General features: G+C 52.9%; 9 protein-coding genes across 9 annotated transcripts; 7 read left to right on the forward strand and 2 right to left on the reverse strand.

Moving 5' to 3' along the window:
• Positions 1-861: 861 nt before the first annotated feature.
• Positions 862-1965, reverse strand: BKA78DRAFT_246281 (bacilysin biosynthesis oxidoreductase bacC; the record flags this gene model as incomplete). The annotated part of the gene is made up of 1 exon (XM_066884199.1): positions 862-1965. The coding sequence occupies one exon, from the start codon at positions 1963-1965 to the stop codon at positions 862-864; it is 1104 nt and encodes a 367-aa protein (XP_066748353.1).
• A 75-nt stretch (positions 1966-2040) lies between these two features.
• On the forward strand, positions 2041-3710 carry BKA78DRAFT_307216 (HAD-like domain-containing protein). Its single transcript, XM_066887838.1, has one exon. The coding sequence runs from the start codon at positions 2222-2224 to the stop codon at positions 3224-3226; it is 1005 nt and encodes a 334-aa protein (XP_066748354.1). The 5' UTR covers positions 2041-2221; the 3' UTR covers positions 3227-3710.
• Positions 3711-3731: 21 nt separating this feature from the next.
• BKA78DRAFT_307217 (uncharacterized protein) lies at positions 3732-4010 on the forward strand. The gene has a single exon (XM_066887839.1). It carries the CDS (start codon positions 3772-3774, stop codon positions 3994-3996), a length of 225 nt encoding a protein of 74 aa, XP_066748355.1. The 5' UTR covers positions 3732-3771; the 3' UTR covers positions 3997-4010.
• A 25-nt stretch (positions 4011-4035) lies between these two features.
• BKA78DRAFT_307218 (uncharacterized protein) lies at positions 4036-6026 on the forward strand. Its single transcript, XM_066887840.1, has one exon. The coding sequence runs from the start codon at positions 4109-4111 to the stop codon at positions 5930-5932; it is 1824 nt and encodes a 607-aa protein (XP_066748356.1). The 5' UTR covers positions 4036-4108; the 3' UTR covers positions 5933-6026.
• Positions 6027-6343, forward strand: BKA78DRAFT_307219 (uncharacterized protein). Its single transcript, XM_066887841.1, has one exon. It carries the CDS (start codon positions 6168-6170, stop codon positions 6321-6323), a length of 156 nt encoding a protein of 51 aa, XP_066748357.1. The 5' UTR covers positions 6027-6167; the 3' UTR covers positions 6324-6343.
• A 797-nt stretch (positions 6344-7140) lies between these two features.
• Positions 7141-9066, forward strand: BKA78DRAFT_293012 (heterokaryon incompatibility protein-domain-containing protein; the record flags this gene model as incomplete). Its single annotated transcript, XM_066886138.1, has 1 exon — positions 7141-9066. The coding sequence occupies one exon, from the start codon at positions 7141-7143 to the stop codon at positions 9064-9066; it is 1926 nt and encodes a 641-aa protein (XP_066748358.1).
• Positions 9067-9315: 249 nt separating this feature from the next.
• Positions 9316-11487, forward strand: BKA78DRAFT_365725 (heterokaryon incompatibility protein-domain-containing protein). The gene has a single exon (XM_066892555.1). It carries the CDS (start codon positions 9565-9567, stop codon positions 11389-11391), a length of 1827 nt encoding a protein of 608 aa, XP_066748359.1. The 5' UTR covers positions 9316-9564; the 3' UTR covers positions 11392-11487.
• BKA78DRAFT_87567 (uncharacterized protein) lies at positions 11488-11969 on the reverse strand. Its single transcript, XM_066893891.1, has one exon. It carries the CDS (start codon positions 11887-11889, stop codon positions 11584-11586), a length of 306 nt encoding a protein of 101 aa, XP_066748360.1. The 5' UTR covers positions 11890-11969; the 3' UTR covers positions 11488-11583.
• Positions 11970-12139: 170 nt separating this feature from the next.
• BKA78DRAFT_87590 (heterokaryon incompatibility protein-domain-containing protein) lies at positions 12140-14274 on the forward strand. Its single transcript, XM_066893893.1, has one exon. The coding sequence runs from the start codon at positions 12276-12278 to the stop codon at positions 14124-14126; it is 1851 nt and encodes a 616-aa protein (XP_066748361.1). The 5' UTR covers positions 12140-12275; the 3' UTR covers positions 14127-14274.
• The last annotated feature ends 267 nt before the right edge of the window (positions 14275-14541 follow it).

The following is a 14541-nucleotide window of genomic DNA, read 5'->3' on the forward strand; positions in this document are numbered from 1 at the left end:
CGATGCGATACGATACCCCCTTCCCGTTCACACTCGACTTCCGCTTCTGCTTCGACTCTGCTACCTTCTCATCCGGCCGGCGTTTCCCTTCCTTTCGTTTCTCGTCCACGCAACTGCTTGCCTCTCGCAAGTTTCTCCCGCGCGCACGCACGCACGACTACTCCTCGGGCGCTGGGCGTTTACTGGTTACGGGTTACGGTTTCGACTTCACGGCACTCTTTCGGCGCAAGGAATCACGGCGTTGAAGGCATGCGTGCATGCATGGGGAGCGATCATGAACGGACTGGGCTATGAATTCAAGGCGTCAAGGACACGCGTGCAAAGGCATCATGCATGCGGTATGGATATGGATATCGACACGGCTGGACTGGACTGGTTGCGTCCTGGGTGAGCAGGCAGTACGACTGGCCTCTTCCTCCATTAGTCTGACAATCCACTTCCGTGATGACGATTGCATGTGTCCTGAGTGATTTTACTACTTGATGCGGCTCACTTGAATGCTGACGGCTGAGTTGCAATCGCATGACGCCTATAGTCTGAGTTCTGATGATTGGATACCTGATGCTATTGACTGTGGTCTAAGTTTTGATGATTGAATACCTGATGCTATATGCGATGTACTTCTAATGATGCTGTTTTACAGGCTTAATGAAATCTTTGATGAAATTCCAGTCTTTTTGAAGCCTCCTTTCCGCTACGTAAAGGACTCTTTTTGTCCGAACTTTTCTCTGTCCATAGAATATGCAAGGGTAGTGATGCTGCGTGTCCTCGTATCAATCTTCAGTCCACCAGTTTTGCCGCCATCATTTGCAAAAATCACCATGTCCCCAAATCATGAGCACCTCGTCGTTAGTGCAGTCCTCAAGCGCTCTTCTTCTCCGGCTTGCGATCACTGGCCCAGAACGCCGCAACCATGTCCTTGGCCCAGCCCGTCCAGCCCTTGGCAGACTCAAGGTAGCCCAACAGGCCGACCCAGCGTCTCGTCCACGTGTCGACAGCTTGAAAGTCGTCGGCGTAGCACTCCCAGATGCCGGTCTCTTCGCCTTCACCCTCGCCCGTTAGCGACGGGACTAGCTGGCCGTCGTCGGCCATGATGGCCTTTGCCGGCGGGCCAATGACTAGCGCACGACCGCAGATGCTCGAGTCGGCCGTGAAGCGCGTTCCGGCGTCAATCACGTCGTTGACCCTGGCGAGTTCAGCTCCAGCCAGAATGATTTTGGCTGCGCGGATCAGGATAGGCGTGGCGACAAAGTAGGGGCAGATCATGTTGACGCGGATGCCCTGCACAAAGGAGGAGCATCGAAGAGAGCGGAAGAGACCAAGGACGCCATGCTTTGCTGCTCCGTACTGCGGTTGCGCGGTGATGGGGGCGAGCGAGGCGACAGAGCCCAGGAGCAGCAGATGGCGGTCGCGCACCGTCTTCGCGGGGTCCGTCTGCGGCGAACATGGGCTTGAGCCAGGGTTGCGCGGCAGATAGTAGCACGCCAGGTGCGTCGTATACAGCACTCCGTACAGGTTGACATTGACGACCTTGAAGTTGGGCTCCGGTGGTTCGTCGGCGCTGAGGTCTCCAGGGGTTTGAAGGATGTCGTTACCAGCGACGCCCGCGTTGGCGACGACACAGTCGATGCCGCCGTGAGGACTGTAGCGGACGGCCTCCTTGAACAGCTTGACCTGGTCCTGCCATTTGGTCACGTCGCAGCGGACGAACCAGATGTTGGGGTTGCCCAGCTCTTGCCGCAGCTCTTGGACGAGCTGCTCGCCCGCCTCGGTGTTGATGTCGCCAATGACGATCGATGCCCCCTGCAAAGCCCACCGCTGTACGAAAGCGGCACCGAAGCCGCTGGCGCCGCCCGTGATGACAATGTGTTTTCCCTTTACCCAAGCGGCATTGTAGGGCTTGGTCAAGTCCACCGGAGGCGACTGTCGGACGGTTTTTTGAACGGTTTGGGCCTGGGCGTCCATGGTGGTAAGGGGGGCGTTTTTGGTGCGCGTCAATGGGTCACAGAGAGCACAAGAAGTGGTGAATGATGTCGTGCGGTTGTCCGTCCGATGTCGTCTGTGGTTGAGCGGACCCTGTACGACGGAACCCTTGGCGGCTGGCGGGGCGTTTGTGTTGGGTTCCTGATCCTCCCTTCGTTCCTCCCCGCTCCGCTGCCCCTCGTTGCTTTGGCGTCCCAAGAATTTAATTGCTACCAACCTGCCACGGCACGAAACAAAAATGGCCTCATCCACTCCCGCTGTCCGTCGCGTCGTTTCAACCCTCTTCGCTAGATCCAATGCCGCGTCAAACGGCGCGTCTGCCAACGGCAATGCGGCCTACCTCTCGCAACAATGCATCGCCGACTTTTTCAACACCTTGAGCACCGTGCTGCCCGGATTCGACCAAACGACTGCGATCCAACGGTCGCTTGACTCGGAAACCTCGCCCCGCGTCCTCGAAGTTTCCATTGCCCTCCCCGCCGAATCAAAGCTAGAATCGCTGCGGAAAAATGCCGATGTCGCGGCGTTCGAGCAAAAATGGACCGTCGAGGCTGTCTTCCAAAATGACGACGTCTACAGGCGGCACAAGCGCCTCGCCGTCTTCGACATGGACTCGACGCTCATCCAACAAGAAGTCATTGACGAGGTTGCGCGCCACATCGGTGTGGAGGACAAGGTGTCGGCCATCACGGAGGCGGCCATGAACGGCGAGCTCGACTTCAAGCAGTCGCTGGAGAAGCGCTGCGAGCTGCTGAAGGGCGTGCCCGTCTCCGTGTGGGAAAACATCAGGAAGCTGATTACGCCGACACCGGGCGCGGTCGAGCTGATCAAGGCGCTCAAGAGGCTGGGATACAAGACGGCGGTGCTCAGCGGAGGCTTCACGCCCGTGACGGGCTGGTTCGCCGAGCAGCTGGGTCTCGACTATGCTCACGCCAACCACCTGGTCGTCGAGAACGAGACGCTGACCGGCGTGTTGACGGGAGAAATTGTCGACGCCCAGTGCAAGGCCAAGCACGTCAAGAGGATTGCCGAGAAGGAGGGCATTAAGCTTGAGCAAGCCTTCTGCGTCGGCGACGGCGCCAACGACCTGCCCATGATGGGCGTCGCTGGTCTCGGCGTCGCGTTCCGCGCAAAGCCCAAGGTGCAGCTGCAGGCCCCCGCGAGGATCAACTCGGAAACTCTCCTGGATGTCTTGTACCTTCTGGGTATCTCAAAGGCGGAGCGCGAACAACTCCTTCAGTAATTCCAAAAGCAAAAAATGGGTAGACGTAGAGTCGGAGTGGCGCAAGTCAGGCACCTATAGACGGACGACATTATGAGAAAAATACAACATCGGGCTGTTTCTGTTTCGCAGCATCTTTCCAAACCTCTTTGTCTTTCTTATTCGACTTTTATGGGGCTTTTGTACAACCCGTCATTCCTCTACTGGATCTGGAACCGTATAGGTGTCGCCTATCACTCCACGTCGTCCAGCCGTCTCTGACATGATTCCCTGGACTATCGTGGCTATTTTCGCTCTCGGCTACAGGAACCTGGCCCCCAATCTGCTGAACTCGAAGGCAAGGCAGACTGACTGGGATTTAAGCTTAATCCTAAGCCTATCATTGCTAATTGTCAAGGATCGCCGCTCAAAGGTCGTCAGTCTTGTCGAAAGGTCGGAGGTAGCACCGGGCGACTCGCGAGGCTGATCACGGCGTTGAAGCATTCAGTCATTGGAATCATGCAACACAATTCTTACCTGAGGTCTTTGTCGTTTGCCTAGTACCACAGCTGCCTAGACGCTGGGGAATGTTGTACAAGGCTACCGAAAAGCCTATGAGTTATCTACGAAACGTACTGATCTCTTTCGCATTGGCGTGGGGGCCAAAATCAGCGTGGGCCCAAGAAAGATCTGTCGAGTGTCACGCATGTTTCCACATGCAGTTACTCCATCAGCTGTGCTCTGGAGCTGAGCTCAAAGAGTTCCTCGTGCTCTCGGTAAGTCCTCCAAATTTTGATTCATTGTCATCATAGCATTACTGGTCGCCATTATCGCCGCGCAGTGGGAACACGAGCAACGGCGTGTAAATAGCGACCTGCTTCCTCTTTGGATGTACCAGCTTTGCTCCTCCACAAACTTCTCGCCATGAACACCAAGAAATACGATGCTATTCCCAATGGCAAACCCTGGCAACCTGGCTGGATTCGAAGACTACCCGTCGGACTCTTGTCTCTCTTCTTTGGCATCGCGTCCATGGCCATGAGCGCTGTAGTGCTATGGGCTTCTGATGGAAAGGAAATCGAAACTTGGCCATCATCAGCATTACATCGCGCGCAACCATCGGTCTTTCTCTCAGTACTGGCCGCTTGCGCGAATACGTTCCTGCGATTCGCCCTTGCAAAAGCAGTATCCGTTACATGGTGGCAACGGGCATTAGAAGGAACCACACTGAACGACCTCCACCAAGCGTGGGCTTTTGGGTCGAGTTTGCAGGCCTCTTTATTCGCAGGACGAAATTTCAATCTAGTGGCACTGGCGTCCATCATCTCCTCCATTATCATCATTGACGGCCCGCTTCTGCAGCAAGCGTCCTCTGTCGTTACCAGGAATCACACTCAAACGACGCTGGCAACGGCTGCCCTATCGACTGATTACATCCCAAGCGGGTTCTCCACCTCTTGGGGCTATTCATACGGATCTAGCAAAATCGATTTTACGGGCCTCTACCAAAGAAATTTCTCCCAGGTCCTCCAGGCCTACACGGCAAGAGACGACATCAAGCTCAGCTACACTGGATGCCGTGGGACTTGCAGCATGAATGTCGAAGCGGAAGGCTTTGATGTTGATTGCGAGCGCGGAACTATTCCGTACAACTTCTCTATCCCCGACGACGGGTCTAAGTGGTCCGTCCCTTCAACTGTGATTGGATATGTCAACTTTGCCATTCCAGTTTGGACCGATAACCGATTTCCGATCGCCATCTACGCAATGTACAAAGAGGACGAAGCGTCTCTTGGCCAGCTCAGCCAAGTCAATTGTACACTTCGGCCGGCAAGAGTGACGTATCCTATTATGCTTTCAAATGGAACCGTTAGGCTGCTACCAGCAGGCGACGACGATACAGTTGAGATCAAGGAGGAGACTGATTTGACCGAGATTGGTGGCATATACGACGCCATCCGACAGCTCTTCAATAGCACCGTCACGATACTCGGCAACAGTGATCCAGGCCACCCCAAAGTTGCCAACTGGTACATCGCCAACGAGGGCATATTTGGAAACTCTTACCTCACCTCCAGCGTGAACAACGGGCCCCAAACCAGTTGGTCAGATCCCACGCCAGACATCATCAGCGTCGCGCGAGAACTCATGTTCCGTACCGCTGTCGCAGCCAGCAACGCCAGCACAACGCAGACCGGCAATGCTACCGAAACCTTCGACCGCGTCGTCTATCAGTCACACTACAACTTCTTTGCCGGCGCCATGGCCGTCATCGTCGCCAACGCCATCGTCATCTGCCCGCTCTTCATCGGCGCTCACCAGATGGGCAGAAACGCCTCCATGAGCCCGCTCGAACTGGCGCGAGCGTTTCAATCACCCCTCACTGCCGCCGGAGGCAGCAACGACGAAATCCCGCGTCTTCTGGGGATACTCGGAAAGAAGCGCGTCCGCTATGGCGAGATTAAGCAGCATGAGATGGACGTTGTGCCTGTGGATGACCTGTTGGCGCCGCGCATTGCTGAAAGTGGTGATGAAGTTACGCTCAATAGCAGCACTGCAACGCCAAAGCTTGGCTCCAGAGTTCGAGAAGAGGAGAGATTCGGGACAGATGATATGTTCAATTCGAGGACGGATCTTGTGCCTGAGGACGCGGAGTCTGAGAGTGGTCGCGGTGGTGGTGTCAGGAGGTTGGGCTTCGCGGATGCTGAAAATGTCGTGCCGCCGAAGACGGGTGCAATGTATTACTGAGGGCTCCAGGGAGCAAGAAAGGAGATGAAGCAAAATCCAAACCAGAAAGACCAATCCATCCGGTATTCAAAGGCTCGACATCCTGAGTCGCCATTCAAGCTGTTGTTGCTTCCACCACGGGCATTTTGCGAAAGGGCCCATGTTTGCGTACAAATCTTGACATCAGCATCGAAGGCACCAGAGACCACGGCTCTATCGCTCCTCGAATCGGACATGCATCCTGAGAAAGGCAACCATGACGGTACGGTCTGCAAGAACCTCAAATGTTTTCCAAACCCCGTGCCACAAATCTCCACACCTCCCTCCCCACCATCTTCAATTCCAACGCAACACACCATTGCTTCAAGGCGCGCAAGCCGGGCAGAAATCCGTTGTAAACCTCGACGGATGACGAGATGTCTATTTCTGCTGTTTGTCGCGGAGTTCGCCAAAGCCTCGCGGAAGCCTGAAGCAGGTGTGAAACGACAGGGCTGTTTATGTGGTGCGTGGGTGGGCTCTGCGTCCTCGAGCCGAGCCGAGTGAAGTGCTTCGAGTCGAGCCGAGTCGGTCGGCACGGCGTCCTCCTCCACACTTCTGTAGTGCTCACGGTGGACAGGCGATGTTGAGGCAACGACAAAGGATCGAAGAGAAGAAAGCTTTCTCATTCAGCTTTCGGCCAAATTTTGTCTTCGTGCTTATCGCGGATGCTTCTCAATACCGCATCGTTGAATGTGGGGCTGTGGATCCTTGCCCCATCACCATCGCGGCATTGATGCATCACCAATCTGACTTCTCAAACGCTTATGCAGAAGCTGGATGCCACGTTTGTCGTCTGCTGACTATGGCATTGAGGTTGTCCGACTTCGCAATAGAAATTCCATCTGTTCTACCACTCGAGCATTTCCACACGCCATGAAGTCCCGACGCTTTTCGTGGGGGCCACTGATGTCTTCTGGCTCCACCGCATAGCTGTCACGTGCCCTCTAGCTCGTGGTTCGCTGTGTGGTGCGGAGCCAAATTCGCAATTGGACCCCAATGGCCTCGACTTCAACACCCGCGCCTGGGCAAGGCTGTGCGGAATCCAACCTTCGGATCGTGCGGAGTGCCAAAGAAAAGAGTCAGTGCTGGTGTTGTTGCCAGAATTGTCTCTAAGTCCTCCGTCTCATCATACCTTCTCTTCTCTCCAACAACTGTCGTTGGTTGAAAACTGGTCCAGTGTGCTTCTGGAGATGTCTTGGTCGGAAAACAGCCCGTCATCTCCAGGGTCCCTGCCAGCTGCGGAAGATCTCTCAAGGCGCAAACGATTACCATCAACTCCGCAAAGCTCACCAAACCTGGAAAGCTCATCAAACTCAGAAACTCCGCATGGGCCGACACCTATTCCACTTCCGCGATCAATCGATTGGTGGGGCATTACCTGGCATCTAGCGCTCAGTCCCTCAGTCCCATCATTAGATCCAGTCCCGCCAGGATTCCGCCTTATCGACGTGAAAAAGAAGTCAGTCATTCAAGCCCCCGAATATGGATACTTTGAATACGTGTGCTTGAGCTACGTCTGGGGTCAGCCAAGTGAACAAGATCTGTTCGCAACAAGGGAAAACATTGAGGCTCTTGAAAAGGATGGAAGTCTCACAAGCGCAAAATTACCGGCAACTATCCTGGACGCAATGGACGTGTGCAATCGTCTACACCAAAGATATCTTTGGGTTGATAGACTTTGTATCATCCAGGACGATAAAGGCCCTCGTGGACATAAGCAGTTGCAGATTGAACACATGGGTGATATCTACAACCATGCCTCTCTTACTATCGCAGCAACAGCCGGTGAGGATCCAAACTCTGGTCTACATGGGGTGTCTGTTCCCTTAGCATCGAGCTCAGATTCATGGAGAGAACGCAAATGGGCAACCCGAGGTTGGACCTACCAGGAAGCCATACTCTCCCGCCGACTGATTCTTTTCCATATGTCTTCGACTATTCTGGAGCTTGAAGAGAGAAGTGAGGAGATAGACTGCATTCTGCTGGCCCCCAGCTTGCGTCTTAGGCCGCCGGCGGCTTTCCATGGCAGCAGCATAAATTACAAGACGGCTGTTGAGGGCTACTCTCGACGAAATCTGAGTTATCAGAGCGACGCTATGGACGCATTTTCTGGCGCCTGCGATTATCTATTTGGAGCTCACCGATTCTGTTTACCAGAGACGGGCTTTGGAGAGGCTCTTTCCTGGATCGTGAGCGATCCTCTAAGAGAGAGGCGGCTGCCTCCAGGCAACTCCATGTATCCAAGTTGGTCCTGGCTCTCAATAAAAGGTCGATGCGATCTTCCGGAGAATTATGAATGCGTCTTTCCAGTCGCAATCTGGGCTTTTGTCGACACCAATGCTCATGGGGAACAGACTTTGGTACCATGCAGACCCTTACCGATGGATTCTGAGGACGAAATGCCCACACCCAGCATGTTTTGCACAACGTCTGAGTCTGACCACTTGGAAGAGGAATGGTCGAAGATTTGGATAGAAAATTTCGGAAGAGGAATCCGTCAAACACGAACAGCAAGGCACGAATACAGAGAGTATTGGAGATTCTGCCAAGGGACCACTACATCTCGAAAGCGGCCACGCTTTTTTGGACTCTTTTCCAAAAACCAGCGAATGCTTGCTGCTAAATCTCCTGGACGAGTTCTAGGCCTCTCTCGAGCTGTGTCATGCAAAATTGGAGATCAGATTCTCGACGAAGGTCTAGAACAAGAAAGAGCCTATACCATCAAGCACGGTAGCAGGTGCATTGGGATTGTCTGGTTTGATGATTTGGAAGACATGCAAAGTATTCCAGACACAAAGGTCATGTTACTGGCCGTCTCTATCGCTTCATTGACATATCGTTTGAAGAACACGGAGGCTCGTACAAACAATCTTTACGCAAAACTTTTTCTAGATCCAAAGAAACTTTTGGAGATTCAAGAAAGCGCTAGCTCAGATGGTTTAAGTTTATTGCTCGAGAAAAATCCGGACTACCAGAAGAAAGAGGACGTCCTGAACGTCATTGCTGTTGGAGAAACCGAAGAAGCCGGAGTGTTTCGGCGTATAGGCTCGGGCATCGTTGATCGTTGGTTTTGGAGTTCGATGGATCAAAAGTGGCTCAGCATGGTCCTTGAGTAAGACCCTGTCCGGCGGATGTGGCGCGACGGAAGCGAAGCTTTGGAAAAGCTGGTTCTCCTGCAAGGCTGGACTTTGAAGTTTGAAGTGGGTTTCTTCCCACAGATGCAGCAATTTTTGGTCGCACCTACTATCCGCATTCGAGGAGGAGGCCTTGCCGGAGCTTTCCCATGTGCACTGAACTTTTTCCGTTGTGGGACTGGTCGCACCTGCTGGCTCCACTGTATGTACAGCTGTCATGTCCGTCTTGCTTTCTGGTTGGCTGTGAAATTCCCCGTGCACAGCGTAGAGAATTTAAAGAAACGACCATCGCCAGCGTCGCGCCAGACGCAGACTTGCACCCTCGCTCTCCTTATCACTGTTTGCCTTATCACTGCCCGGAGACTCCTTCAACTTGCCACTACCGAAGACGATATCTACAATCATCGGGGCTCGGAGGCATACCAGACCTCAAATCATCTTTTACGCCGCAACTAGGGGAAAGAGCAAGGCCTCATCGGAATGTCAATTGACGTAACCTCGCCGCCATCAATCGATTGGGACAACATCAGATCTTGGTTAAATGAGAGCTCCGCCGCCCAACCATTAGATACAATCCCTCCAGGTTTTCGCCTTGTTGATGTGGTGAAGCAGGCGGTAGTTCGAGCTCCACAAGAACTCCTCGAGTATGTGTGTTTGAGCTACGTCTGGGGGAAGCCGACTAAAGACGACATTTTTGCTACTTCAAAAACTATCGCGGGCCTTGAAGAGGATGGGAGTCTGACAAAATACAAGATTCCAGCAACGATTCGAGACGCCATGACGGTGTGTCAACACCTCGGCCAAAAATACCTGTGGGTGGATAGGCTCTGTATCCTCCAGGACGACGATGACGCAAGCGGACAAAAGAAGGTGCAAATTGAACATATGGGTGACATCTACCACCACGTATTTGCTACTCTTGTGGCAGTAACAGGCATAGATGCAAGATCTGGCCTGTGTGGTGTGTCATCTCCTTTAAAGGAACCCAGACTTAAGTCCGGTCCTACCGCGCTTCAGGAATCAAAATGGGCAACACGGGGCTGGACCTACCAGGAATTCAGACTTTCTAGTCGCCTCATCTTCTTTTTTAGCTTCGCCGCGCGGTTTAGCCACCGACAATCAAGGCCATTTTCATTGCAGTGGACTATGAGAAACGTGGGTTCGGGATTCAACCCTGATATCTACTCGGAGGAAACAACGATAGAGACCTACGAGAGCAGCGTCGAGGAGTATTCTTCCCGAGACTTAGGTTGCCAAAGTGACGCCATGATCGCGTTCTCAGGCGTGTGTGCTCAATTTCACGGGCCTCACCGATTCTGTTTACCTAGGACTGGTTTTGACGATGCCATAACCTGGACAGTCAGGCAGCGTCCAAGACAGAGGAGGTACTCCCGGGGCAGCCCTTTATTTCCAAGCTGGTCCTGGGTCTCAATAAGAGGTCAAGTCACCTTCCCGGAGGGTTTCTTCGCCTACCACTTTCCCGTCGCTTCCTGGGCCTTTGTCGACAGCAATTTTCCACACAGGTTCTCCATTGCTCTCCCAAAAGCCAAGGAGGCCCACAGCTTTTCCCCCCCTCCTACTTTAGACGCTGAATGTGCCTATCTTGCACATCAAGCCCACACGTCTGGTTTGATACTTTCAGCGCCAGCTGAGATCCTATCTCTTCAAGACAAGGACTGGGACAGATTGTGGAAATCTGGCCGAGACAAGAGGAAATTCAAGGAAGAGTGGCCGACATATTTCGAGCTTTGGGAAGCCTGCCGTGGAATCAACCGCTTGGACTCTCAGGGGCAGCCTCCATACTTTGGAGAGTTTTCCGGAGCACAAAAAAGGCTTGCTATGAGAGACGGGCGCATTTTGGGTCTGTCTCGGGCCGTTTACTCGAATGTTGGACCCGTAAGTGGAGAGAGATCAGAGCTCGCCGACTACATCATATATCATGGTCAAAAGCCCGTTGGTGTTGGTTGGTCCGATGATGTGAGCGACACGCAGGGGCTGCTGGAAAAAAAGAAAGTCACCCTTTTTGCTCTCTCTATTGCGTCTTCAGAGTGGGACTCGGAGAAGTTCAGTCCCAGTCGGGACCCGAAACTCGCTCAGTTTCGAGACATATTGCACCCAAGAAGGGAAGCTTTTCCAGAAAGCCAACGAGACCCTCAATATGGCGATCACATTGGGGATGTCCTGGAAGCCATCGCCATCGAGGAAACAGGAGAGACTGGTGTGTTTCGGCGGATAGGCTCTGGAATGATCCGTCGTCAAGAATGGACCGAAATGGGTCATGAGTGGAAGAGCATAGTTCTTGAGTAAGACTGTCCCATACAATGGGGGTGACAAGAGTCGTAGTTTCAATTCATCCAGTTCTCCTGCACGTGTCCTCTCATGGACACGGTAATCATTTACCGGAACTTCCAAGTGCTCTAGAAAAGAGCAGGCTGAAAGTCAGCGGCGCCATACAGATTTCCAAGTTTCAAATAACCATTCTAACACTCTACCAGGCAGCTATTTCGCCAAAGAAATCGAAACGCCACGTCGATGGCTTGCGACTGCTGACCCGGAATCTCCCATCTCTTTGCCCTGCGTCTTCCGGTCAGAACCTTCTGTATGGTGACGTCTTGGGAGACTGACAGCAACATAAACCTGGAGGGAAGGTGCACCAACTTCGTGTTGAATCACTTCATTCGAACACTTCGAGTGAATTTCCTGGCCGAGAACAGCGAGGACTTCAAAGCTGATAACTGCAGCCAAAATTCTTGCGTGCGAAAATGAAAAGAAGCAAGAGAAATATGAGAAATTGCCTTTGTCCATTGAGGCTCTCCATCATTACCATGGAGGCAAGAGCAGAGCTGATATGTTGTTGTCGAGCCAAGCTTGCGAAGGCATCTCCACGGTCGGCGCTTTCTCAGCACGCAAGCCTTCTGTCTTTGACTGTTTACTTAAGCGCCGCAGCCCCACTGTACAGCTGTCACTTTGCATCCCATTGGCCAGACCAGCTCTTTTCAAAGCAAGTGGGGTCTCGACATTGTTGCACGCATTCACCTTTACTAACCTCACTCTGGCCACATGGATGAAATGTAATTCTCGGTCTCGATCATCTTCACGTCCAAACGACGACACGCAGCACTGTCAGTCATGTCCAAATAGTTCGACAAGTCCATCATCTTCCAATTTCAGAGCATTCTCCTCCAACAACCATGCCCAGCCGGTACGACTTGGAGCCGCACATTTTCAGATTTCAGGATCCACTATCTTCTCGAGACCATTCTTGGATGATCAATTGGGACAGAGTTAACTCCTGGTTAAGGAAGTCACCCTCTGTTCCACCACTGGATCCAATACCTTCAAACTTCCGCCTTGTCGACGTGGAAGACAGATGTGTGGTCCAGGCGCCACCGGCACCCTTCAGTTACGTTTGCTTGAGCTACACCTGGGGCGACACTGGCAAAGAATATCTGGCCACGACCAAAACTATTGATTCATTCAAAGTGGTTGGTTGCCTCTCAGACCCAGCAGTCCCAAAAACAATTCAGGATGCTATCGTTGCATGTCAGCGTCTCGGCGAGAAATACCTCTGGGTGGATAGGCTTTGTATTCTTCAGGACGACGACGGCCCAAACGGAGAGAAACAGGAACACATTGAAAGAATGGGCCAGGTGTATAGCCACGCATTTGTCACCCTTGCAGCAGTAGATGGAACAGACGCAGGGCATGGCTTGCATGGTGTATCCAGGCTAAAACTGAGAGGCGACGAGTACGGAGAGTTCTACTTTTTGCAAACCTCGACATGGGTAAAGCGAGCGTGGACCTACCAAGAAGCCATTCTGTCTCCTCGGCTCATTCTGTTTCTGGCACAAGACGCCCTTCTCGAGGACGAACAGAGCCTACAAACAACAAACTCCCGCTACTTGACCAAAAACTTTCCCCTGTTCCATGGAATGATCACCTACAAGGAGGCTGTCCAGTCGTACACGAAGCGGCATCTTGGCGACCAACACGATGCGATCAATGCCTTTTCGGGCGCTTGCCACCACCTCTTCGGAGACCACCAATTCGGTCTCTCAATGGCCGGCTTCGATGATGCCATGGCCTGGGTGGCAATCCGTCCCAGAGAGAGGAGACCTTCTCAATCTTTCCACATTTTTCCAAGCTGGTCATGGGTCTCGATCAAAGCTCCAGTTTCGTATCCCTTCAATGATCCAGTCGTCTCTGTCGCATCATGGGCCTTTGTGAAGTGCGATGCAAACGGGACTTCCTCCATGGTGTACCCGATACCGAGAAAAGTCGATGGTTTCCGCAACCGTAAGCCTCATGTGTACATATATCAACTGTACCTTGCGACTGTTGCTTGCAAGTCTGGCTTGATGCCAATGACTCCCTCCGACGTGTGGTCTTTGGAGGGAGATTTTGAGAGCTTCATGACCAAATTCGACACAAAAGATGGTTTTGCAAGAAAATGGCCGTCGTATGAAGATTTCTGGGCAGCTTGTCGTGGAGTGAATCCCGGCAACTCTTTGAATCCTCAGACCGAGCCCCTTTACTTCCAAGAGTTTTCTGAAGAACAGCGAAGCTTTGCTGCCCAACCCGGACGCGTCCTTGCCCTATCACACTCCGTGACTTTGAACGTCACGCTACGAGATGGAAAACAGCCTGGTGCACATGGCGCCGACTACATCATGCACCAGGGAACAACACCTGTTGGAATCGGTACCTTTGATGATCCAGGGAGGATGCAAGAATTGTCGAAACACAAGATCCGATACTTTGCTTTGTCGATTTCGACTTCTCGATTCGACGTGCGCGACAAGACGAACTTTTTCCAAAGCTTCGGTGGAGACTTGGAAGTATTCGGTGCAGCATTTGGGGAGGAATGGAGTTCTTATCATCGCGGAAACCGCGCGTGTTTGCGCGCCGATGTCATGAACGTCATTGCGATTGAAGAGACACCAGACCAGCCAGGCGTATTCCGTCGAATTGGCTTTGGAATCATCATGCTCGAAGAATGGGACAAGCTGGAGCGGGAGAAGTGCAGTATCGTTCTTGAATAATGGTAGAGATTGAGGAACAATGTGACGACGGACCAAAGTCGCCAGGATCACATATCAGATTCTCGCAACCCAACTCTCCACACGCAAGCCTGCACAAATCACTATGGCATCATCCCCAACCCAGTCCCCGTGGAGACGCAACCAAGTCTTCGGCACGGCCACCGACACGGCCACCACCGTCGGAGCCACGCGGCGCCTCGCTTCGACCACTTCGAGCCGAGCAAGTCTCAGTAGTCTCACATCGGGCTCCCTTGCCGATTCCGTGTGGCCAGCCGCGTGGACCGGAAGGGGAAGGTCAGTTGCCGAGAAGAGGAAGCCGAGAAGCAGAAGCGAAATGCCCTGTCTGTTTCAAGTCAAGGTATTTGCCGACGACTAACGACTGGCGAATGGTTTGAGAGGCGCGCAAAATTTTACG

Source organism: Phyllosticta capitalensis (assembly GCF_038381095.1).
Source record: "Phyllosticta capitalensis strain CBS 128856 chromosome Unknown BKA78scaffold_2, whole genome shotgun sequence".
In the NCBI taxonomy this organism is placed as follows: domain Eukaryota; kingdom Fungi; phylum Ascomycota; class Dothideomycetes; order Botryosphaeriales; family Phyllostictaceae; genus Phyllosticta; species Phyllosticta capitalensis.

Coding starts and splice junctions, on each gene's coding strand:
- BKA78DRAFT_307218 (XM_066887840.1), top strand. CDS start 4,109: ATGAACACCAAGAAATACGATGCTATTCCCAATGGCAAACCCTGGCAA.
- BKA78DRAFT_365725 (XM_066892555.1), top strand. CDS start 9,565: ATGTCAATTGACGTAACCTCGCCGCCATCAATCGATTGGGACAACATC.
- BKA78DRAFT_87590 (XM_066893893.1), top strand. CDS start 12,276: ATGCCCAGCCGGTACGACTTGGAGCCGCACATTTTCAGATTTCAGGAT.
- BKA78DRAFT_307216 (XM_066887838.1), top strand. CDS start 2,222: ATGGCCTCATCCACTCCCGCTGTCCGTCGCGTCGTTTCAACCCTCTTC.
- BKA78DRAFT_307217 (XM_066887839.1), top strand. CDS start 3,772: ATGTTGTACAAGGCTACCGAAAAGCCTATGAGTTATCTACGAAACGTA.
- BKA78DRAFT_307219 (XM_066887841.1), top strand. CDS start 6,168: ATGACGGTACGGTCTGCAAGAACCTCAAATGTTTTCCAAACCCCGTGC.
- BKA78DRAFT_87567 (XM_066893891.1), bottom strand. CDS start 11,889: ATGGACAAAGGCAATTTCTCATATTTCTCTTGCTTCTTTTCATTTTCG.